The sequence below is a fragment of the Pavona decussata genome, unplaced genomic scaffold (assembly GCF_977016875.1).
Source record: "Pavona decussata unplaced genomic scaffold, jaPavDecu1.1 SCAFFOLD_40, whole genome shotgun sequence".
In the NCBI taxonomy this organism is placed as follows: Eukaryota; Metazoa; Cnidaria; class Anthozoa; order Scleractinia; family Agariciidae; genus Pavona; species Pavona decussata.
In genome coordinates this window covers 4,067,222-4,092,767 of record NW_028145462.1, presented here as the reverse complement: position 1 = coordinate 4,092,767, position 25,546 = coordinate 4,067,222, and the positions used below count along the sequence as shown (strand labels likewise).

Here is a 25,546-nt window from a genome sequence, read left to right as displayed (position 1 = left end):
ATACTATTTTGTTATGTTATGTTTTGTTTTCGAATCTTATTTGGGTTTCATGATACCGTTGTGACCATACGATGACAAAATGGGTACGCATTGCGTACATGTGGGTAGTGCTCGGACCCTACTCGCTCGCTCGCTTGCTCGCTCGCTCTTACATGCCTGACGACATAGTGGGGCACCATACAGTGCACTACCCACAAAAATGTGCCACGTTTTGTCAACGAACATTTGAAGTTTGACTTTCCGGCTTTGGCGCTCAACTAATTATCCTGCATTCACAGCAAAGCCAAAACATGTTTAACAGCTGTTTAATTAAGCACGGTTTAAGATTCTCTTTTTTTTTTCCCCGAAACTGACTGACGTTTTTTCGGCTTCAAATTTACCAAAATTTAGCATATACTAGAACTCACTTGAACCCTACGTAAAATTCATTGTGTTAGTTTTCTGTCGATGATGTTCTACTGAACTTGGATGCAAGCGCAATCAAAAGAAAACCAAAGCCAAAATGTAACCTGATAAATTTACTTTTATTAATTTATTTCTTTTTCTCAACTATATGTGGTTTGCCTTTGGCTACATGGTATTTTATAGCAAGCGTGTGTCTACCGAGTTATGGGCAAACTTTTAACAACAACAACAACAACAACAACAACAACAACAACAATAATAATAATAATAATAATAATAATAATAATAATAATTAGTAATAATTACAGAGATTCTGTATTCATACACATCAAGAACATATGGACTTTTGAAATGATGACTACATTTTTAAGGAACTCACATTCATGATTTTTTTAGAGATTATTAGTCACTAAGTTTTATTTTTTTATTTAGCTTTTATTATATATTCTGTACAAAGTCTAGGGAGATTCGCTACTCCTACACGTAGTTTGGGCAACGTTTAACGCCCCAGTCTATGTATAATCTTATGGCATACATAAGTTTTTACAACTGTCATGATAATAATAATAATAATAATAATAATAATAATAATAATAATAATAATAATAATAATGATAACAACAACAACAATATTTTAAGAGGAGGTCTCCAATCACCTGACGGTGGTTTTCAGGAGGGTCCTCTTAAAAGGTTTAAAATACATTGAAATAAAACTAAAATACAGCTAAAAACTGGGACACAACTAAGGTTCAGTTAAAGATACTAACTGAAGTTAATTGTTTTATAAAATAAAAAACTGAGTAGTTCGTGATTAAAATCGCTCAAAACTAAAAATTAAGATAAAAATACCAACTTCAATAATACTAAATTCATTGGCTATGTTGTCTCCACAACTCAAATTGGTAGTTTCCCATGACTTAAGATTTCTGAAACGTCTGTCGACAAGGTTTTAGTACCTTGAAAACCATTTCTTTCTGACTATTATTTTTCTCCAAATGTCCCTTGAGTCATTTAGCTTAATTCTCAACGTGTCAAATATCCTAAAAAGATCGATAGATAGCTTTATTGGGTAAATATCTTGGGTGAATTACGTATTTTGAGAACCTACAATGTTAATAGTTCATTAATAGATCTAAAAAGACGGAAGCTTCAAAGCGTATTACAATTTATTTATTTAGTTTATTTGCCACACACAATTAAGTTACAATGATTAATAAATTACAATGGTTACAAATGATTACAAAGTTACAGTGATTAAAGTACAAGAGATAGAAAAGAAGTGGCGAGGGAACCTAATAAAAACCATGCTGCTTGTAAAACTTTAGGTTCCCTTCCAGAGAAATAAATGATGACTGCACCTAGACAATATCGTAAGTAAAGTACTGACAAGTCATATTTGTACATCCTTAACATAATAAGTAGTTGATGATAGTAGAAGTTTTAAGTTTTTTCCTAAAGGACGCGAGTGATGAAGAGCCAGTAAGGAGAAAGAGAGTTGAAAAATTCCGGACCATGATAAAAAACGGAGAATTGCCGCTTCTACGTAATGGTAGACGAAAGGAGTTTGCTTGCCTTGTATTGTGTTTATGAATTACAATAAATATAATTTAGCTTAAAATTTTATCTGCCAGCTTGGCGTAAAAAACATGGAAAAGTTTACATTAAAAACACTATCCCACCATGTTACTTGTCGAGAAAAGAAATGTAGTTTTGCCGGTTTAGTAGACCTGCCTTAAAATCATGCATTCATCGCTAACCACGTATCTTGGGTACCCGAATTTCGTTGTGTGCGCATGTGCGGTGGGATCAGCTGGAGGCGGATTCTGGACGCCAACGTAGTGAGCAATGCCGAGAGGGTATTCGTGCAGGCCACATTTGACCAGAACTGAAATACTTGCCGAGGTGAAAGTAATGGAAAGGAGATTTGAAAATTAGACTGAATGGGTGTAAGGCCAGTTATAATTACAAAGTACAAAGTGTTTTGGTCTGAAACAGGATATCATGGCTCTAACATAAAAAAGTATTTTTTGCACGGTTAAAGAAAACAATCTTCCTCGTGTTTGATATATTACGTCGTACCTGCCATGAAGCCACGAAACACGAGATTGCTAGTTGTTCTACGCTGCTGGTTGAAAAAGCATTCTTTTGGCAAGCGAAAGGCAACAAAAATAAGAAGGCAGCAAAATCGCAAGATCCCTCGAGGGTGTCCTTGTCGGGAACTATGCGATTGACCATTGTCAGCCAGAACGCTACACGGCATTGGCACGAACTTGGTTTCAAACGTGATCTTGCCGTGCTAACTACGATCAAGTTAGTTCGGCACGGCAGTAGAACCACATTGGTCTAAACGTCATTAAAACGTTGTTAGAAAGTCCACTAAAATGGTCGAAGCTGCTTACAACGGGCAAGTATAGTTATCAAATAGAGGAACTTCCGATATAACGTTGACAAAAGAAAATTTGACGACACATTTTCTGACAAACTACCACATTTGTTTCTCGGTAAAGGCTTTTGTTATAGAACGATCTGTCAAATTTGTCCATTGACAAAGCAACGCGGAAAAATCCTTATGTTAGGATTAAAACGCCCCTGTTGATACAATTTCTTGCTTACTTCTCGTTGCTCGTTAACTTTAAATAAGAAATGTAAGTACAAGGACTTATGTGAGGGTGTTGGAATGACGATGATATTAATTTTCACAAAACCAGCCAGTCTCAAATCTAATGTTATAAATACAAAACATCTACATCTTATTTTTTTGCTTTGGCAAACTCAATGGGCTAGTTATTTAAACAGTCTCGAAGAGCCTAACTTAGACCACGGCTTAGGACAATCAGTGGGCCTCCAAATCTGTTTATAAGTGGTTTATTTTACGTAGATAAATAGTTTTCTAGTCTGGGATGCAAGCCTTCTTGTTACCGTCAACAGCCGCCAATGTTTAGATATGATTGGTGGGAAAATTGAAAATGGCTTAGAACGTGGTTTTGTTAAACACCGTCTAAACTGTCTCTTAATAACTAACCCAATGCATTAAAAAATACTGAATACTTAATACTTGTAACGCGCATTTTAACATGACGTGATGATCAAATGCGCCCACTATGAGAGTAAACACACAAAGACCAGACCACAACACCGTGAACTACGTCCCCTAGTCTTTGCGAACAGTGAGTGGGTTCTTTAACGTCACACAGAGTTGTATACAAACAAGGGTTGTGAGACGGGGCCTACGGTTTATCGTCCTTATCCGAGAAGACTAGAAAGTCTAACCATTTGCAGATGTCAGAGCAAAGGCAGCACTTATGTTTAACTACTCTTAGCGACAGTCTGAAATACTGTATTAAAGACTGCAGATTTAAATAAACAAACAAGGCAGTCTAGTGCGGCGATTCACGGGCATATAATTCATGGTAAGGTAAGGGTGTCTATATGGAGGGTTGGGTGACTATATGGTACCTTACCATGAAATGCTTGCCGATTCACGCGTCCAAGGTCGCTTTCCATTCAGCCAAAATGCTTGGTTCAACCGATTAAAGAAATGCAAATGGTTCGGAACGACCTTTGGAGTTACTCCGTTTTGCCGTTCCAACGGGCTGGAACGAAATCCATTTCCATTTAGTTGTTTCCTGTGCCATCATGTAGGTTTTTTGATGTACCAATGAGACTGCAAGTTTGGGACGACTGGAAAAAAGTCCTTCCATTTGACACGTTAAGTTTCCAGAATTTCCAACCGACAATTTTGGGTAAATGGAAAGCACCCCCCGGGCCTCCATAGTTTTTGGAGTCTGTCATGATCTCAAAGCTCGTTCCCAGGATCTCTCCTCTTCCCATCCGCCTCTTCTCTCTCGCTCCAGCATTCTCGTCCCCAGAGCCGCCTGGTCCTCTTAGCCGCTAGAGGCTGGGCACGAGGACCAAGTAGAGGGACAGGAGGCTCTGGGGACGAGAATGTCGCTCTAGGGGACGGGAAGAGGAGAGACCTGGGAACGAGGTTGTCAAGATCTCTTAAAGCTATACATATCAGGAACTGACAACTGGGAATGAAAAAAAAAAAAAAAACCACGCGGCATTGTGGTTAAATTTTCCGTTAAGTGGCATGCAATGGAACTAAAGCGGAAAGTTTTGATCCTAAAAATTATTCAGATCAAACCAGTGTTAAGCTCCTCTTCCGACTGTTTAGTTGGTCCAGCTTTCGTCCAGAGTAACGTGTTCACGCGGAGCCGCTCAGAATCGTTGTGACGATTGCAGGATTTCCATCTTTTTTTGACATAAAGAAGAACGACAAAGATGATTACAACAAAGACACCCACTGCTGTTGAAATAGTAGCGAGCAAGACCCATTTTCGTCGGCTGCTTCCTGTGGAAACTAAGAGAATCAAACATATCGTCACCTCGTCCAACTGGGATACTTAAATCGGGAAATAAAGCCTTGTGAAATTGAACACGCATCCCAGTCAATTTCGTGAAATTAAATGAGAAATTTAAGTGCCATTTTCTAGTGTTTTTACAAATAAAATCCCATTGATTAAAGCAATTCAGATGCCAAAGCCGACTTTCTAACACGGTTCTCGCGTTTGAGGAAGGAATGTACGCTTGTACAATCATGCTTGCCGCTGTTAATTTTTGTGGTAATCATTAATCTACCAAGAAAAACAACAAAAACAACTTTGACATTAACGTTTTTCTATTCTTGATAATGATGTTGGGTACATCAAAACGTCGAATAACGTTACTCTTACTTTTTCTTGTTAAATCATTAATCTATACCCGGTATTTCCTCGAAGAAGCGTCCGGAACGTTTATTTCAAATTCGTATTCTTCAACGTTTATTAACTGGCATGACTTCCCATGACAGTAACTCCCTTCCCTTCAGTGTCATGCCCATGATGTCACACCTCTCTTTAATGGTGTAGGGGCAATGGTTAGACCTTCACAATTTCCCCACAGCTTCAGTGGTTGCAAATTAAGCATGAAAAGAATAAAATCATGCTTCAAGGGCTCATGACATCCCGTCCCGCCATCCCGAATCAGTGACAATCCGCATCCCGATCCCACCTTAGCTTGATATGGGTAGTCTGCGGTTAGAAATTTTCTGTACTTGTTTCTGGAGAACACCTCCCGCTTTCCACCATGGTAATTTCAGCCCCTTTTCAGTATTATTTTGACTCGTATGCATAACAAGAGCTCATAGTTAATTGAGGGACTCGTAACGAAACCTTGCCAAGGACCGCGACCCTGTACAGTCCTTTCTTTAACGTTCACACCAGAGTTAAATATCTTAACAAAAACGTTTCGATTGGTCAGTTGCTCCAACATATTCCAAATTCTATTGTTGTTCGTGCAGGGTCAATGCCAAAAAGGCAAACAAAAACATATAACAAAGAAGTTTGTCAGGTTTCATAACCTTTCCCTTTAATTAACCATGGTGGGCTAGATGGCCAAACGTACTCGCAGATAAACGAGAGGCTAATGCAAGTAATAGGCCATTTCCGAGTTGCTGTGAACCTCATTATGAAAGCGAGGCTAAGTGCAAAAGCTTTTCATATGAAAATTAGTTTTGTTTGCATATGAATGAAAACTAATTTTCATAATAAAAACTTTGCACGTAGCCTCGCTTTCATAATGAGGTTCACAGTAACTCGGAAATGGCCTATTAAGGACGGTGAAGCAGGGGGGGGGGGGGGGTAGGGTGAGAGTAAAAACACTAACCTGATTGTGCCCGCCCCGTAACTGGGTGATTTGGCTGAGTTGAAATGGTCGTAGTCTCACTTGTAGTTGGAACCTCTGTGGAGGTAAAAGCAAAAGCCGCGTATGTTGGTAAACGATCGAATTACTGGTACATTTATATGGCCCTTCATAACCCTCTGATTGTTTTCCGAGCGCTCTTATTGGACGAAACACGTCACGCGGTTGAAATCGAATGACGGTTATCATTTATCATACGACAACAGCCGTTCGATTGGATATCCATCACACGATTTTTTTTGGAGGAAAACAATGAAAGAACGTCGCGATTTTAGGTCTTAATTCAGTTCTAATCTAATCAGAGTATAAGAAAATTGAGTGAACCAGTCAGCTTGCTTTAATTTCTAGGCAAGCGTACAGTAACTATCACTGCTGATTTTTTTCTTCTCCATAGTAAAGCGCACGCATTTTAAAATTAATCGAAGGGTTATACAACAAACAAACTCCTTTCCGGTTTGCCGGTATATCGGATGATACCTCTGCTGAAAAATTGTCTTCAAAGATTCACAGTTGCCGTAGAAGCTTCACCTCTCGGTCAACTGTTCACATTTTAACAATCTGACATTATCCTTTAATATGCCAATCGCCTGAAGAGGTGTATTTACTAAATGTACTAGTATTATTGTGGAATTTGCTGAAGAATTTCCTTGCACTAAAGGAAGTAAAAAAAGTTTGATCTGATCTGTTCGTTTAGTAAAGGCGCCTCCTTAGGTTACAAGCTTATTTTAAAAGTCGGCATTTCCGATTGTCACTGAGTGAGCCAGTCTGTATTTCACCCAATCAAGCAACCAAGCAACCAACTAACGACCCGACCCATCGACTAACCAACCAACCCACTAATCGACCAACCAGCTAACCAACAGATCGATCAGTCAACCGACCTACCAACGAACCACCAGACCAACCACCCGGCCAACTCACCAAACAACCAACCACCCGACTGACCAGCCGACCAACAGACCGGCCAACTAACCAATTAACCGCCCAACCAACTGACGGACCAACCAGCCAACCATTCAACCAACCAAACGACTGACAAAGCAACTAACCTACCATCCAAACGACCAGTCAACCAACCACCCGACTAACCAACGAACCAACCGACCGACCGACCAACCAACCAACTAACCCACGAACCTACCAACTAACCGACCGACGGACCAACCCACTCACCAACCTACCAACCAACCAAAAGGCCAACCTACCAACCAACCAACCAACCAACCAACCAACCAACCAACCAACCAACCAACCAATCAACCAACCAACCAACCAATCAACCAACCAACCAACCTACCAACCAACCGACCGACCGACCGGCCAACCTACCAACCAACCAACCAACTAACCGACCGACGGACCAACTCACTCACCAACCTATCAACCAACCGACCGACCTACCAACCTACCAACCAACCAACTAACCAACCAACCAACCAACCAACCAACCAACCAACCAACCAACCAACCAACCAACTTACCAACTAACCGACCGACGGACCAACTCACTTACCAACCTACCAACCAACCGACCGACCGGCCAACCTACCAACTAACCGACCGACCGACCGGCCAACCTACCAACCAACCAACCAACCAACCAACCAACCAACTTACCAACTAACCGACCGTCTGACCGACCGACCGCCTAACTCACCTACCTACCAACTTACCGGCCGACCGGCCAACCTACCAACAAACCCAACCAATCGACCAACTAACCAACCGACCGAGCGACCAATGAACCAATCAATGAACCAACCAACTCACCAACCAACCAACCGAGCGACCAACCAACCAACCTACCAACCAACCGACCGACTGAGCGACCAACCAACCCACTAACCCAGCGACCAATAGACCAAACAAAGAAACAAACGAACTTGTTGCCTGAAATGGAACTGAAAAAGAGTTACTTACCAATTTGTGGGGGATACACGTGTAACTTGATGGCAGCTGGGGTGCTTTCCCATCCTTCCCATTCACAGAACATGTGGCAGCTGTACGTTCCCTCGTCATTATCCGTAACGTTTATAATAGTGAGGGTGAAAGCGTATTGGCATTTTCTTTCAGTCGTCTTTAGTTGTGTTTTATACTTCTCATCAGATTTCAGTGGTCGTGATTTGTTATGGAAATACCATTTAAGATGGCAGTCAGCATCATAATCTAATTCTGAGTCAACCATGCACTTAAGGGTTTTTTTGGTAAAGGCCGTGGCGTGAATCTCTGAAGACTCAGGGACTGGGCTGTCATTCCATGGGCCTGTGTTTAGAACAATTTTAATTATTAACGTTTCTATTGAGAGAAAGAGAATGACATTAAGGAGGCCTCCACTCTCTAAATAAATTAACGTTAAATTGTTGAAAATACAATCTAATTTCAAATTTCGTTGGAAAACGGAAATAATATTTGTGTCGGACGAAACATAATTTGATTATCGCCTATTTTTCATTTTAAATTTCCCGGGCGCCGCCATCTTGGATTTCTTGACGTAATACGGTTGCTCAATTGTTTCACACAAAAGAACTTCTGCTTACTAACAAAAGTGACAACCTTATGACGTCATGAAATCCAAAATGGCGGCGCCTGGGAATTGTAAAATTGAAAATAGGCGATAATCATATTTTAAGCACGCTTGAATGAAACTTTTACTTTTTAAACTATCATTTAGTATTTAAACACTATTTCCGACAATTTACCGTCAATTTATTACAGTTGATGTGATGTCTTACAAGATTTTATCAACTTAATAAATGTAGATGTAGATGTAAAATTTCTTGTCGGAAAGGGAGGCTCCCTTCAAAAAGCTAGATAAGTGAAAGACTGAAAATGAAAACTGTACTTCACTTCTCGACACAATTTAACTATTCAGCCAACATCATTGTTATTCTTTTTCAATTTAAGTACAGCGCGCTAACGATGTTCCGAGGCACTGGCCTTTCAAAATGGGGCTTCAACAAGAGTGTTGTTAGACTGATGGACTATAGACTTTCAAATGTAACTTTCCTAAAAATACGACACTTTTTTAAAAGTATGTTAATTTACGACCCCCAAGTAGTTCCTTAACATAACGGCCACCCTTAAAATTCCGGAAAATTGAAACTAAGAGACCCTATGTATGGCTTTCTCACTATTCGAATTACTTTAGACTTTACAAGGAGGAAATATGTTAGGATAAGATAACTTCATTTAGACATGGTTAAGTCCTTCAGGAAATTACAAGGCGAAAAAGAGAAAACTAACTACAACTAACAACTAATAATACCATACATTAAAATACAAGAATATGTCTACTTTAACATGAAAATAAACTAGATCACTTACATTCAAATATCACTTGACTTGTGGAGGATTGTTTGCTCGACCAGCCAGTAATGTTATTTCCCGCAATGCAGGAATAATATCCTTCGTATTCTTCACGGAACGGGGGAAAATGAAGAGTACTCTGTAAAGTTACATGCTGATCGGTTTCTGCCAGCTTCTTCTCTGTGTGGTAAAAACCTTGAGATCCATTGATGATTGGTTGGCCATCCCTCTTCCAAACCACACGAGGAGGAGGCCAACCCTTGAAAATACATTTCAGCTTCCGTTTTTGGTCTTTAGTTACATGGACTGGGGAGGTTGATCTAAAAATTAACTGCAGTGCACCTGGGAGAAAAAGCAGATTAAGGATGCAATCAGTTGGCCGTACTGAGGAACAAGGACAGCTAATAGGAGGTGTTTGAAGTTTCCAGGTTATAGAGTCATAATTGGCTTTTGAATATCGTCTTCCAGGAGGGGAGCAAGGATGGCGCAGTAGTGAGATCACTCGCCTCCCACCACTGAATATGGCCCGAATTTAATTCTCGGATTCGGCTTCATATCTGCGTTGAGTTACGTTTGTCCTTGGTTCTCGACCTTCCTCTCCGAGAGGGTTTTCTTTGGCGTCATACGTGGGTTGAGTTTGTTGGTGTTTCTCGTCCTTTCTCCGAGAGGTTTTTCTCCGGGTACTCCGGTTTTCCCTTCTCCTCTATTCGATCTGGAGAGTGTCTCCAATTAGTGCTCAATTAGTGCTAAATACATTGACAATTAAACAAATCGATTTATTATTTGCAAGTGACATCTTCCCAAATTGAACTGACTAGAAATCTAAAGGTTATCTCTTTTATTATTGTTCTGGAAACGCTTAATCGAAGGCGACCTGGGTTAAATGTTATCACATTGAGGACAGTTATCCATTCAGTAAACAGTAACAGTCAATCCAGAAACCAGAAAACCATGTCATGAACACTGCTGGTTTTGCAGATTTGGTTTAACTCTTTACTCCCCTGTGAGGCGGACGGTGGAGGGGAAGGGGGTGTGCTTTCATAGCAGTTAGCGCATTGAACGTCAGAACTTCATTTCAGTAGGTCGACGTGCTCTTTGCTTGGATGAGATTGCCCCTGTGGAAGTTCAACCCAGATTTTGTCGCGATAAAGTAATAAGGAGAAGTACTAGTTTGGTCTTTCTTTACGCTTATCGCAACTACTGGTCTGGTCGCTTTCACAACGCACGTTAAGGCCCGTTTAAACGGTTTGAACATTTGCCCAACATTCGTTCAACAAAAGTTGAACGGATGCTGAGCATATGTTGGATGAACGGAGTGTTCAAACGGCTTCAACGCAATTCAACATTTTTCAAGAACAAAGGAAATGTTGAATCGATGTTGAATGAAAGTTTAAACCAATTTAAATTTGATTTAACACGCTTTCAACAAGCTTTCAACATTTTTTTACTCTTTCAACAATGTTAAAAGACCTGTTTAAACGCCCCCGACATTTGGTTCAACAACGTGTTGAACGCATGCTTAAGCAAAAGTTGAAACCGTTTAAACAGGCCTTTAGTTAAGACTGGTTTCCATATGATCGCGGATCGCAGATCGCAATAAGGTCTGCGATCGTCTGCGATCATATGGAAACCAGCCTTTAGATGATCGCAGAAGTAGTTTCCATATGATCGCAGACGATCGCAGACCTTATTGTGATCTGCGATCTGCAATCCGCCATCATATGGAAACCAGCCTTTAATGTCCTCAATTCTTGAGGGAATACTAAGCAGAGGTCATGTAGTAAACTAACCATCCTATCGGGTCTGGAAGTTTTATGAAACATTCTGTAGCAGAGAACTGTGGCAGGATTTCCTCACTGCCACAGTAAGGGACTGTTTACATGGAGGGGGGAAGATCCTAGCACTAGGAAAATGTTAGAGGGCGGATCATCCTAGCGCCATACGTTTTCTCTATTCAGTTTACATGCAAAAAGTTGTACTTGGCCCTAGCGCTAGGATCTTCCTGGAGATAGGAACTTCCTAGCTGAGAGATAGGAAGATCTTAGGACTAGGAGGATCCTAACACCATGTAAACTACTTTCGCTCGGAAGATCCTAGTACTAGGGATAAAAAAAAAAAAAAAAAAACATGGCGGTAGCCGGGCGTTTAGCTGCTCAAGGCCGACAGTTATTCTTCTTTTCCTTCTCCACTTGGTAACCACTTCGGCCGAAATTTCTGCATGTAAAGCAAACGAAAAGTTGTTTCGCCTTCTCGGATCTTCCTAGTGCTAGGATCTACCTCCCTCCATATAAACAGCCCCTAAGAGTTGTCATTATGCAGAGAAATATGACTGCTGTTTGGTTAATGGGATATAAGATAAAGAGAGTAGTAGAACACATAATAAATGGGTTGGATAGAGATCTTGCCATGGCTTTTTTTTTGTTTTGAAATTTTCATTTTATGATTTTATTTTTAACGCGAACTAGAGAGGAAAAACTTACGTGTGAAGTAAATACGGGTTGTTGAATTTCCTTGCTTTAAAACCAGACCGTAGGTAGCTGTAAGTGCTTCGTCCACTTGTTTCCAGGTCATGCCAAGTGTCGTTCTGTTATTTCTGACCGAGCAGTTGAGAGTCACGTTGGAGTTTGGGTTTACTGTCATCTGATTGGAGTATTGACAATCACGTGACAAGAAGCAAGGAGCAGCTCTTATTTCACAGCCCAGGCGTCTGTCACGTCTAGCTGATGAGGCATCTACTACCAAAACAGTAAAATTGTTTCAATCATTTCATCACTACCACTCACTTCCGAAAGTAACGTTGCCGGCTTAATACCGTGTTGTCGTTGAAGGAAACGATAAATTACGATATTTGCTTGCTTTCAGTGTTACGAGCCGGCCAGAAAGGAACCGCCTGAAACATCATCTCACTTCGTCTGCACGAAGGCTACTCATATTACTTACATTTTAATTTTTTGTATTAAAAATTATGAAATGCAAGCAAAAAAAAAACCAAAAAAAAAAAAAAAAAAAAAGAAAGAAAGAAAGAAAGAAAGAAAGAAAGAAAGAAGAAAGAAAGAGACATAACTTGTACAAGACCTCAGTTTCAGGGATGAATTTGCGAGTTTTTGTCTAAACACAACTCGACTACCAGGTATGGTTACATGAAAAGCTTCAATAAACAGGTTAGATTAGAAGAGAATTGTAGCCATGCTGTCACATAACTTGCATATTAAATGTTTTGATTGGGAAAGAAGAAAAGAAGAAAAATTTAGAAGTCCTCAGTTTCGGAGTAAAATTTGAAAGTATGTCTAAATATCTTTCAGCACGATTATCATTCCACGTTGCCCAGATGTTTTTACCTACGAGGCTAACTCTTCCGCCAAGAATTTGCTAAATTTGCATATTTTTCCTCATTAGAGAAATATTATACGGCGTAAAGTTGGTCATGAAACCGCAAAAACAAATTACAAGCTGTTCCCTCACTCGCTGGCTGTTGATTACGAGAAGCCGTCAAATAGAACGATCGGAAATACTGACAAAGGAAGGAAATCACGTGTGATTTCACTGTAGAAGGAACTGTGGTTCCTGAATTTTAAAAATCAGTTATCTTCATACGGGCGAACTTCACGCGATGAGTGTCTAATCCCCAGTAATGTTGTCATGGTTACTGCTAACAGATAAGCCCTTGAGAGTAATCCGCGCGCCAGTTCGCTGGCAAACTTTAGGATGTTATAATTTAATTGTTACGTACTAATTTACAATAACCTTGGTAGTGTTGTTGTGATCGAAATTCAATGTCGGTTTATTTTGGGCGTTTTCCTGTCTCTCCAGCTAAACCAGTTTGGTTGCTTGTTCAGTCTGTTTCCTTTCCCCAGTTGGCCTGTCAGTGTGGTTTTGAATTTCCTGATCAGTTATACATCTTTTGAAAGTACCAGCTGCCCAGCATAAATTTAGGCAAATATCATCACGTAGTTTAATTTAGTCAGTACAATCAACTCTTGCCTTGCGGACATCTCGCTATTACGGAATACGGACAGCAGCTAAATCCCCGGCATAAATAAATTACAGACGTTTGACTGAAATAAATTCCTGCTATTACGGACTCTCGCTATTAAGGACACTAACTCTTGGTCCCGAGGGTGCCCGCAATAGAGCGAGTTGACTATAGCAGACTGAAGTAAGGAACTTGGCAACGTAAGGAATCCCCATTCTGTTAGCCATTTATTCTGGGAATTTCTTGCAGGTGGTCTCCCAATTTAGCCGAACAAGTTTAACTTTGTAGTTTTAGTGTGGGTGAAGTGCGAGCTGACAGTACAATAAACACGTTTGCCGAAAGATTCCGCACCTTAATCTCCCGTTACTTTTATTAAGGCTTTCGCTGAGAAAGTGTATAATTATTCGCACACACACGCAATCTCCTGTTAATACTTAAGATCATTCTACACGAGAGCCTCTTCTTTCGCCTTACACGTTTAACTTTAATAACAGTCAACGAGCGAAAAAACAGGTGTTAATTTCATTTTTATGCAGCATCTTTCACCAACGAGGAAAAATATAGCAAAGCTGCGTAATTTTGATCGAAAAGTTCGGTTCGTAAGCAGAGACAACTGGGAACTCGGAACGAAAATCCTACAAAGATTTATACAAATAGCCACACCTTTTCTATTGAACTAGAGGAAACTAAACACTGACAAATTTACATCAAACCACCGTTTGGCCAATTCAATCGACAAATATTTCTTATAACGGACACTGAGTCCCTTATTTTACGTACCTTTGACGCTGAAGAGGCTTGACAAAGAAAAAAGCAAAAAGATTTTCATGGCGCCTCGAAGCTTGTTGATGATCTGTTCACTATTTCTCGTTTTTGCTACGTGCTCTTGCAAAGACTTCCTGTTGCAATTGGTCCAATATTAACACATAAAAAAAATTATTAAAACTTGAATTTTAAGTATCCTCTAAATAATTAAATATCGTGGTTTTATTTACGACCAATAAAATTTCTTTGGTGCAATAAGTTTGTTTTAAACGACCTTTTCACAAGCAAGTTTCAGTTTGGGAATTTTAGTCAAATTTTAAGAATATACTGAGGACAAAATAAAGGCTGAGATCGTCGTTTCCAGACAATGCTGACGCACTTTATGAATAAAGATTAAAGATTTCGACACGTCGTGGGTAATGTTGTGACAGCTTGGCGTCGTTTACTCATGCACCAACGCTTTTAAATAGAGTTCGAGTTATTGGGGTAAATTTGAGCCAAAGAGAAGTAAAATGTCTGAGTTCGAGTTAGCAGGGAGTTTCAGATAACCGAGTTCGAGTGGGCTGATTGTAAAGGACTGAAAAATGGAGTCAAAGTCGGGGGAAATCAGATTTAGGTAGTCGAGTTAGCGGGGAGCTAGTTCGAGTTAATTAACGAGGTTCAACTGTAATGTTTTGTTCTGAAAATGGTTTTAAGCGATCCTTGAACGAGAACGAGAAGAACCAACCACACTTACATAAAGTAAAATTCATATGTGCTTGCCATTTATGGTTAAATTACTTTTGCTTCATGACTTGGGGACAAAAAATGTATATTTAAAGCCCACGCATGTGGGATAAAAACAGCGATAGCACGCGTACAAGTATGAATTTTAATTAGTAAAAAAAAAACTGTAATGATAACTTACATTTTCATTACTTTGCTTTCCATAATTTAGGTGTGGCAAAAATTCCTTATTTCTAAGGATAACCTCAAGTCAAAAGTGGCAACTATTCCGTACTTTTTACAAAAAGGCAACACCTTTTTCGTGCTCAGAAGCGATATCATCAGAATTGTAGAAGAGGTGTTGTTTTTCTTCTTTGATGTTAAAGCTTAGCTTATTAATGCATCAATCATTTGCAGCCATGCCAAACCCCACCCTCCGGGCATAAGAGAATTTTAGAAAACAAACCGACAAATGCCCGACGGCGGGGACAAACGAGCTGTTCAGATACCCTGTTGTTTAACTTAAAATTTAGTTGATTTTATAGTTTCTGAGCATAACTTTATTCTAATCAAAGCTAATTCAGGCCAAACTTAGTCTCAAATAAGGGCATTTCTCTTGGGCTTGCCACAAGTCGACTTCTTTGAGCGACGAAGTCGCGACAGCGAGCGACGAAAGTCGAGAGAAGTCGAGGGAGCCAAAACCAACATAACATAAAGAGTAAAGAAGGAAAATAATTTGAAAGGGTTTTTAGAAAGTCTATATTTCCGTTCGTTCAGTTGATCTATCATCTCATTTTGTCCTCCTTTCATCTTAGCCAAGTTGATCACAAATTGATTGTCTTTGTCGATGAACTTATCATTGAAAGTAGGTTTCACTGCTGCGAGGTGGAAATCGTGAGACCGGCAAATGTTCGGGGTAGATTACATATAATAATCATCGGCTATCGAGACGGACAATGGGGAAAAAATGCCCCTGCACTAATGCCCTGGGGGATGGGGGGGGGGGGGGGATTGACTAATGTATAGCAGATGTGTAAGGTTGGTGGTACCATCAACAATTGCTGATTTTATCGTTTTGAAAAACCAAAATGATCCGGAATATCTGAATGTAAAAAGGCTGGCAGATCTTTCTAGATTTGTAATCAGATAAGGAAACTGGTTATAACAACATTGTTCGAAGAGGGACCTTGGGAAAACACGACGGTAACGCGAACCGAAACGTCGCTTAGAAATAGATATCCACGTTATCTGATTTACTTTGTGATAATTTTTCCAACCCGTCAACTTGAATGATGTAAACGAATCATCCAGAACACGATTAGCAACAACGGAGTTTAAGTAAAGAAAGAGAAAGTAAAATTCACCATTAAAAACTTTGAATTTGGATATTTCAAGTCGATTTTTGCAGCTGAGGACGTCAAAGAAATGTAATAATATTTTAAAGCACGTGCAAAACCATTGTCTTTGTATTTTTGTATTTTTTACTTTCTCGTCCTCGCTGCCGTCGTGTTTTCGCAACTTGTCGCTGATATTTTTGGTCAACGGCGTTCGGTTTGCCTGTATGCAAAGGCTGAACAGGTTTTCCAAGATGAGTTATATTAGTACATTTACCTTGCATTAATTTTCTTATCGCCAATTCTGATCTTAAAATGAGTTATATTATAGCTCGTATAAATGGAGACTGGCAGTCTTTCCTGACAAGTTGTTTTGGTGACAGCATCATAGCTTTAACAAAGAAGCACATTTAAAGGGAGACTTTTAACAAGGAAAATCTTCAATTTTTGTCTTATATACAAGGGAAAATAAAATAGATTTAGGAAAGATTTCCTTGATAAGCTTCCTTCTCCATGGGATATTTTTCCATTTTTTTAGCAAGAAGACTTTTTAAATGACAACTTGACATATTTTGTCGTTCGCACGTTAAGGCTTATCAATTGCACCTGTTAAGTAAAATTTGCTTGTGTAAAAACAACCCAAGCAAGTAATGGCTGTGACACTGTTTTTAATGCTGAGTGGGTTCTGAGCCAAATGGTCACAATCTTTTTCACCTGCCTACAGACTAAAACAGCTTTTCAACAGTCTTTTGGCATTCTTTATTATGGCTGAAACAAACTCTTGGGGGTCCCTGTTCAATTTGTGAAAAATTCAGTTATTTCTTTGAAGGAAAGGGTAGTTTTTCATCTGTAAAAACTACTCTATTTTTTCTCTTTTTTTTGTTGTTGCATATAACTGTTGTTTAAGTTAGCGTGTACTATTACATCGAGCAGGCTCAGTAACTGATAAGATGACTGGTTTCTTTAACCCTTTTAGCCCTATCAGTGATCAGCATCAAATTTCTCCTTGTAATATCAATGCTTATTACACCCCTGAGGTCATGAGAACTTAAGAATATGATCACCCAAGGTGAATTTTCTTGATATTTAAATAACGTCTCCCCAGTATTTTTATGAGAAAAGTATGGGGAAAAGATAGGAAAATTTTTTCTTTGATATTAGGGGTTAAAGGGTTAAGTTTACTCACCCATATTTTAATATATGTTTGCAAACCTTTTCAGTTTACTTAAAGTAACTGTAGAAACGAATAAGCAAAATAAATAAATAAACACACGAAAACTTAAAAATGAAATAATTTTTTTCGTTGCATGTGCACAATTAACGTAATGTTTAAAACACGAGCAGTAGTATTTTGTCGGGATTTAAACCACGAGGCGCAGCCGAGTGGTTTTAGACCCGATAAAACACGTGCTGCGAGTTTTTTTGAACGGCTTCAAAAGCGTGTGTCATAAGAGTTCATAACAATGATGCTTTTGTGGACGTTGGAAATTAGCATACGAAAAAACATTAAACACCGCATACTAATAAGGAGGAGGTTTTATCGGGTTTTAAAACCACTGCACGTGATGTTTTATCAACCATTTGATAGATCAATGGGTTTATGAATTATTAATGAGTTTTTGAAGTGCTAATCGTATTTGTTTAATCTTCCCAACACACAAACCACAACTTTTGGCCCGGCTTCATTCTTTCAAATGCTTGGCCTCAAAATTCTGGAATTCCCTCCGAAACTTCACGAGTTAAAAAACAAGATTAACGAGTGTGGCTCGAATGGTGTAAATAGCGTGAAATTTTGTTTTAATTCGCAATTTATTGTTTCAATCACGGATGCTAGTTTGCTCGAGCTACTCTGACTGTTTACATAAAGTTTATAAGTATCCTTGCACGCCTGTCTGTCTGTCTATGTGTATGTAAGCGTATACTGGGATTGATGGATGGGTGCAATCGAAGCTTCATGTAATTTTACCGAACTGTTCCTCTTTTCATATAAGTTGTTTCGTGAAAGGGTAAGCGATTGAGCCACCAAAAAGAGCCTAGCCGCTTTAGAAAGTGCTTTCATAGTTTACACTGCGCAAAAGTTGAATCTACAGGGAAAACGTCGAGGGATGGGGACAGTAGGGGAGAGGAGGGAGAAAATAGTTGTCTGTGAGCCCGAAAATTTAAGAAACACGTATCTATAAACGTCACAATTTGTTACTAAACAAGCATACGCTATTCGCTCTTGTCCCAATTTTCTCTCGATCAGAAAACGAAAAATCACAAAAATTCAACGGAAAAGCTTTGTACGTAGACTAGGCGGAACCATCCGGTATGAAACTTTATTGAATACTCCCTCCGGGGATTAAGAGCGGCTGCCTGAGAATATCGAGAACTCGCGGTCAAAACTGAAATTTCGGATTTCCTCATATTTTGTCAGAAGAATCTCTTCAGAGAACTATTTACGAAAATAACATTAAAACTTTCCAAAGATTTTTCGTTTTCGAGAATTCCGGCATAATGTGAAATGCCGTGATCGCGGCGCAGCCGGCGTTAAATTTTAACGAGATTTGGTGCATTTTCAAAACGCTCGGGAAAGAAGACGGCTTAGCGTATTAAAACGATCTTTTGAAATTAAGTTAGGCATCCTTCTGAGAATACGAACTTAGGAAAATATTGCTGGAGGATTGTTCTGTCGCACTTTGTAATAATCATCGCACTTTGTAATACCTGTCGCACTTTGTAATAAAACTGTCACACTTTGTAATACCTGTCGCACTTTGTAATAACACTTGTCACACTTTGTAATAAAATAGCTGTCGCACTTTGTAATAACAAGTTGTCGCACTTTGTAATAAATGAAGCTGTCACACTTTGTAATAACAAGTTGTCGCACTTTGTAATAAGCTTTCAAATTTCCTTTGAATAGGATATTTGGTAGAAAATATATGACTTAACTAATCCCCCCGGGACACAAATACGTTCTTCATTGATATTTTACTCTGCATACTTAACTGAGGGGACGAACCCGTTCTACTCCACGCTTCTCCCAATTGTTATTTTGGAGATCACATAGCTTGTTTAGCAACGATGGAGTGTAATAACTGAACAGAGGGGAAATAGCTCCAGGTAAAAATAAAAAGTTGAGCGAGAGGGTTGAGTCCAAGTGTAAGCAAGGGAGACGGAGGCTTCAAGTGACTCGCTACTTGTTCCATATGAGGGTTTTTTTTTGGGAGGGTAGTCACAAGATTTTAAATAGGGATACCTTGGACGCCATTACAAGACAAATACCACAGTTGTTCGAAATTTACACGCAACGCAGTATAAATAGCCGATAGCTCTGTCCAGTAGATGCAAGCACGGTAAATAATCGAATTTATAGTTGTATCGTTCTTCGCTTGGTGTGTGCTGAGGTATTAGTAGATGGGAGTTGCAATGAGGGGTGGGCCAAGAAAGAAAAGACTGGATAGGCTCTATCTATATACTGAATACTTATCTGATGCATTATATCCTCAAGCTTGGAGGAATGGTCCTCGTGCCTTTTTGATGAAGAAACTCATTTTCTCACTGCTGCCTCTGGATCAAAATCCAGAACTGATGAACCCTTCAATGAAATTCCCATGAGATCTGCAAGAGTTTCTCCACCAAGGGAGGAATGTGAATCATTCTTGAATCTGTTTTGGGCTGATTATGCCCTTTCCAAGCTGAACAGCGGAGATATGAAGAACCAATACGATTTCTACCGAGTGGAGTCCATCTTCGAGATCATCTTTGTCGCGTTTCTTTGTTAGAAGGGTGGTCCACAGGTCTGGGTATGCTTACCCCTTGAACTGAGTATTAACCAGAACCTTCAAAAGGATCCACTGGGGTGGAATGGATGCAATGTGACAGCCTTTCTCTTCGAGCATTAGTCGAAACCATTGTGTGAGATGTACAAATGCCTCCTGCCCTAGATCGATGAAGTCACTTTGAGGTGTGGGCATAGTAGTTAGACTAGCATGTCTTTAACCACTTGGTTGGGAGAAGAGAAAAACGTTTTGCCCGGGATTTGCACGAGAACACCAAATCTCTCCTTCTGTCCTGAGCCAGCTGAGCATCATCACAGGTTGCTTTCCAGTTTCTTCCTCTCTAAAACCCCAAGGAGACAAGCCTTTTTTATTTTCATCCGCAGGAGACGCCATTATATTTCAAATTCCGATTTATTTTTAAGATCTTAAGACCGGTTGATAAATACCTTTTTTAACACCTGAATTAAGCTATCATTTACAAATTAAACATGCAATAGGGTCATTTGCACGGTGAATTAGACTAGTACCGAGTCAATGGAACGGCTTAACAAAACCGATTTTTAAAAGTCCTTACTCATGATGAGAAAGTCACGATACATCGTAGTCAAGATCTAGACAATTAACAGTTGCGAGAATCGTGGAGGAGAAGGAGTTTTTCCTTTTTCATCCCCTCAGTTTAGTGTGCAAAGTAAAATATAAAAGAAGAACACATTTGTACCCTAGGTGATTAGTTAATTCACTTATTTTCCACCAAACATCGTATTCAAAAGTAATTTAAAAGCTTATTACAAAGTGCGACAACTTGTTATTACAAAGTGTGACAGCTTCATTTATTACAAAGTGCGACAACTTGTTATTACAAAGTGCGACAGCTATTTTATTACAAAGTGTGACAAGTGTTATTACAAAGTGCGACAGGTATTACAAAGTGTGACAGTTTTATTACAAAGTGCGACAGGTATTACAAAGTGCGATGATTATTACAAAGTGCGACAGAACAAGGATTCTTATTAACATGCAGTCTTCAAAGTCCGAAGAATCCTATTTTCAGCATTTTTGTTGACACTTGAAATTGTGGAAACTTTGCGGACAAATATCGTGCCCTGGTACATCTAAATTTGAAGCAAGTATTATACTTTAGGAAAGCTCTATACATGTACTGCAATATATAAAAAATCCAGCTTGGGTAATTTAAAATCCAAGCGTTGACGGAAGTAAACACATACGGCATTTTAATTTTTTTTTTCAAAAATGGCAGTGGTCACGCAAGGACAAGTTTTAAAATAAGTTTAAAATAAATTTATTGTTTATGTTTCAGTTCTGGTGGAATAAAACTAAGTTGTTATTCGGAAACAAAATCTCATGTGTTGATGGGTTTATCCCTATAAAAAATAATTTCATTCCTAGTAGGCGATCACCGATCGCGAACAAAAAAATGAAACGCTCAGGTGTTATGTCACGCTTTCTTCGGTACGCCAGCGTCAACAATGCGAAGGATACGAAACGAAATCAGTAAATATTTCATATCAAAATGTATCTGCAACCCCCGACAGGCGATAATGTTTCATTAAATTACTAATCGACTTGCGTGAAAAACGCCTTTGGTTCAGAAAAGTTCCGCAAAAGTCGCAGTTTTTATAAATCCTAGGTTTGTCAAAGATGCATCTCATCCTCACTGTCAATAAAATGTCGTGACAGGCACTTACATTGAGCTGGACAAGCGAAGACGAGAATTCTAAAAGCTGAAGAACAAGGTATCTGTGTTTTCAATTTGCAGGTCCTAGACTATATATCATAAACAGAACTGAGATATCAGAGCCGGTAGAGAAAATCATGCTTTCACTTTAGTGCAAGGCTGGCCATAATATTATCTTTAACGGCTACACTGCGGCTATAATATATTTGAATGAGCACTTACCGTTCCAATGCCTGCAAATAGGCATTTAATGAACCATCCCCATTAATGCGAGCAATAGTCCACCCTTCTCAGTCCGATCCGGATAGAAGAGCACCAGAGAATAACCAATGTTGTTTGCATGTTATGGCCATCACTGTGTACATAGCTATTTTAAACTTGCTATTTATAAACAATGACGCAAAATGGTTATAAATAGCAATGTGCGTTCTTGGTTTGGAGTGGTTTGCTCGATACTAGAAACTGTATTTCTTCTTCCGCGATGTCATATTTTGCAGTTTCTATATATTTTCGGTTGCATTTATGGCTCCGTGCTCATTTTCGTCCTTGATAGACGACGAGTCCGGTTGCGGTCAAAGTTCGTACTATTACAGCAACCTGCGTTTCTTTGGGTGAATGCCAAAAAGATATCTCCAGTCATCCAGGTCCCAACGCCAGGAAGGTGTTTGCTGACGACAAAACTGACAGTGAAATGTAATGAATCCTCGTGCGCGCATGTTAGTAAAGTTATCGATCATCTGATGTTGTTGATTGAACATATGAAGTTAAGTTTACTGACTTTACATTGATGGAATACAAACAGCGGTGATATTTCTGATCGACCTACGATGACCCAAGAACAACAGCCTTTACATTGATGGAATTTGATATTCTGAAAGGATGAGTCGAATAACAATCAGACCATCTGCCCGCGCCGTCGAGATGTCTACGGTCTTCGTTGGCGGTAGCCTCCTTACGCAGTCGTTTTTAGGGGACTCTTATTACCTCCTCCCCGAGTCCCCTCAAAACGACTGCGTGGGAGGCTACCGCCAACGAAGACCGTACACATCTAGTTAAGACGTCTAGTTTAGTCGGAAGGGGCCGAGAGGGAGAAATCTGCGTGACTAGCATTCCGCAAGCGTTGCTCGTCTTCGCACTCGCGAAACTCATATATGCCTGAATAAGCCCTAAAATCATCATCATCATTATCATCATCATCATCATCACCACCACCATTATCGTCATCATCATCATCATCATCATCATCATCATCATCATCATAATTGGTGAATCGAATAAAGGCCTTAGAGGTACGGCATATTGCTTTGCTTTTTTTGTGAGCATGAGAAACCTGCAGTTACTATTAAATGACATCTGTAGTGCGGAAATACTTCGGATTATTGTTCAATACCTTTTTCGTGCAAGGGTATGTGTGTACTGAAGGAGATTAAAAATTCGTTCAAATTAAAGTAGCCACAGCGATAAAATGATTGCTGAGACCATTGCGATTTTTGAATATTATTTTCTCTCTTTTTTTTTTTGTAAGTTTTATCAGTCACCTTTCCATCTAAGACCAGAGTATTGTGTCTCTATACCAAATGGTACCCTCCTCTTAGATAAAACAATAGTTTCCCCGCTTCCTCTTCTCCCCGCATTAACTTCATTCATTGTCCTCTTTTTTAAATGTCATATTCACTCAAGATTGTTTGAGGGCCGGTTGGAAAAAGCAAGCGCCTGGGATCTAGGGATTATTTTCAGCAAACTTATATATCTATAGCCCACTTTGAAAAAGAGTGATGGCCTGGGTCGAGAGTAGCTGCCCAAGTGATTGTGGGATTGTTTGGGGGGACGATAACAATAGCCATCGTCCCCCCAAACAATCCCACAATCACTTGGGCAGCAACTCTCGACCCAGGCCATTACTCTTTTTCAAAGTGGGCTATTAACAAGTTGAATGCGTTGCAACCAGCTTTAAATCAATGTTATTTTCTTTACTATGGAAGAAAATACTCAAAAAGACTCAGAAAATGCTGTTTAATTAGCTACGATAAAGGTCGTTTACTGACAGGCAGAGAGACAGACAGACTACACGGGTTAGTTGAACTCCTCAGTGCGAAAAAGATGAAAATACCGCAACGTTTGTTTGATGGAAGTTTCGTCTTCAGTGAGCAATACCACGTATAGGTGATCTACCTTCTACTCGAAAATATGCCAAAGCGCCGGGCAAAATGGAATTTTATCTCATATCAGCGGTATCGAAGCGGCAGGCAATACAACTCGGATACTACACTGTAGTTATAAAAACGTAAACATGTCATTAACCCTAGCTATCGACTGTGAAGTAGAAAATGTCGCTGTTTCGTACAGATTCATTTAAGAACTGAGCAGATTGTCACCCTTCTGTTTAGTGAAAAACGTACTAGTTGCGTGAAGTACAATAATGAAATTTGTCGATCATTCTGACGTTGCGTTATATGCCACGGCAATCGGCCTTTACGAATTTTGCTGTGGCATTAGTTATCACTCACTCTAACTGTGAATAATTTTTTGTATAGGAATATTCAGCAACGAAAAACTGTTTAGAGTATTACATTTTGTATTGTAGCGATAACTTTGTCATTCTCTCGGGAAAATATATTATAAAGACTATAAATTGTATTTCAAATGTGTTAACCAGTACTTGCGTGACTGACCACTGACTGACCATTTTGTTAACACTTGGCTATAAATGTTATACCCAAACTAGATTTCTTACATGTTGCAGTAAAATAACAGATCGTACCTCAAGCATACCTGTTGTTGTAAGTTTCGATGTACCAGGGCAAGATTTTGCCTCGAAATATTTCCTCATTTTCAAGTGTTCACATGCGAGGAGTTCAACAGTCAGCATGTTGTTGATAGGCTGTGATCTAGAAAACATGCCTGCTTTGCACAGCTTCACAAACCCAAAAGTGATTTTAACGCCTGCTATTAGCTTTATTATTGAAACAAGTTTATATTTAGTAAGATACATCATAAATACTTGGTTCTAGAAGTACTTCTAGATGCACCATGTGACGATGAAAAAAAATTGGTTGAGATCTGGACGAGCAGAAAGGTGACATGACACTTTGACCTTTTCAAATTTGGGGTTACATCTCACTCCCTAGTTAGACTTATTTTATTTAAGGTATATAAAACAATTCAAAACTTATTAGATCATTAGATTTAGTTTTGGAACAAGAATTTTATAATTCTCTGGTAAAAATAACATACAAACAATAATTTATTGAAACATGTCATCTTGTCCTTGCGTGACCACAGGAATTTTTTGAAAAAATATGTCAAAAATTCCCTATGTGTTTTATTCCGTCAAAGGCTGGCTTTTAAATTACCCAAGCTGAATTTTTGATATGTTGCAGCACAAGAATAGAGCTTTGCTTTACTGTAACTTTCATTGTAAATTTCGATGTACCAGGAAAAGAATTCTGTCCGCAAAGTTTTCACAATTTCAAGTGTCAACAAAAATGCTGAAAATAGGATTCTTCGGACTTTGAAAACTGCATGTAAATAAGAATCCTCCAGCAATATTTTCCTAAGTTCGTATTCTCAGAAGGATGCCTAACTTAATTTCAAAAGATCGTTTTAATACGCTAAGCCGTCTTCCTTCCCGAGCGTTTTGAAAATGCACCAAATCTCGTTAAAATTTAACGCCGGCTGCGCCACGATCACGGCATTTCACATTATGCCGGAATTCTCGAAAACGAAAAATCTTTGGAAAGTTTTCATGTTATTTTCGTAAATAGTTCTCTGAAGGGATTCTTCTGACAAAATATGAGGAAATCCGAAATTTCAGTTTTGACCGCGAGTTCTCGATATTCTCAGGCAGCCGCTCTTT

General features: G+C 39.2%; 1 protein-coding gene across 1 annotated transcript; it reads right to left on the bottom strand.

Moving 5' to 3' along the window:
* Positions 1-505: 505 nt before the first annotated feature.
* LOC146483291 (uncharacterized) lies at positions 506-21,930 on the bottom strand. The gene is made up of 7 exons (XM_085106470.1): positions 21,913-21,930; positions 14,207-14,325; positions 11,934-12,188; positions 9,472-9,795; positions 8,068-8,409; positions 6,112-6,186; positions 506-4,768 (listed from the first exon to the last, which is right to left on the bottom strand). The coding sequence occupies exons 2-7, from the start codon at positions 14,253-14,255 to the stop codon at positions 4,542-4,544; spliced, it is 1,272 nt and encodes a 423-aa protein (XP_084962596.1). The 5' UTR covers positions 14,256-14,325; positions 21,913-21,930; the 3' UTR covers positions 506-4,541.
* Between the last annotated feature and the right edge of the window lie 3,616 nt (positions 21,931-25,546).

Coding starts and splice junctions, on each gene's coding strand:
- LOC146483291 (XM_085106470.1), bottom strand. CDS start 14,255: ATGAAAATCTTTTTGCTTTTTTCTTTGTCAAGCCTCTTCAGCGTCAAA. Junction 9,796..11,933: donor AACCCGTATTTACTTCACAC/GTAAGTTTTTCC, acceptor TTTTTCTCCCAG/GTGCACTGCAGTTAATTTTT. Junction 4,769..6,111: donor TACGGGGCGGGCACAATCAG/GTTAGTGTTTTT, acceptor TGATTCTCTTAG/TTTCCACAGGAAGCAGCCGA.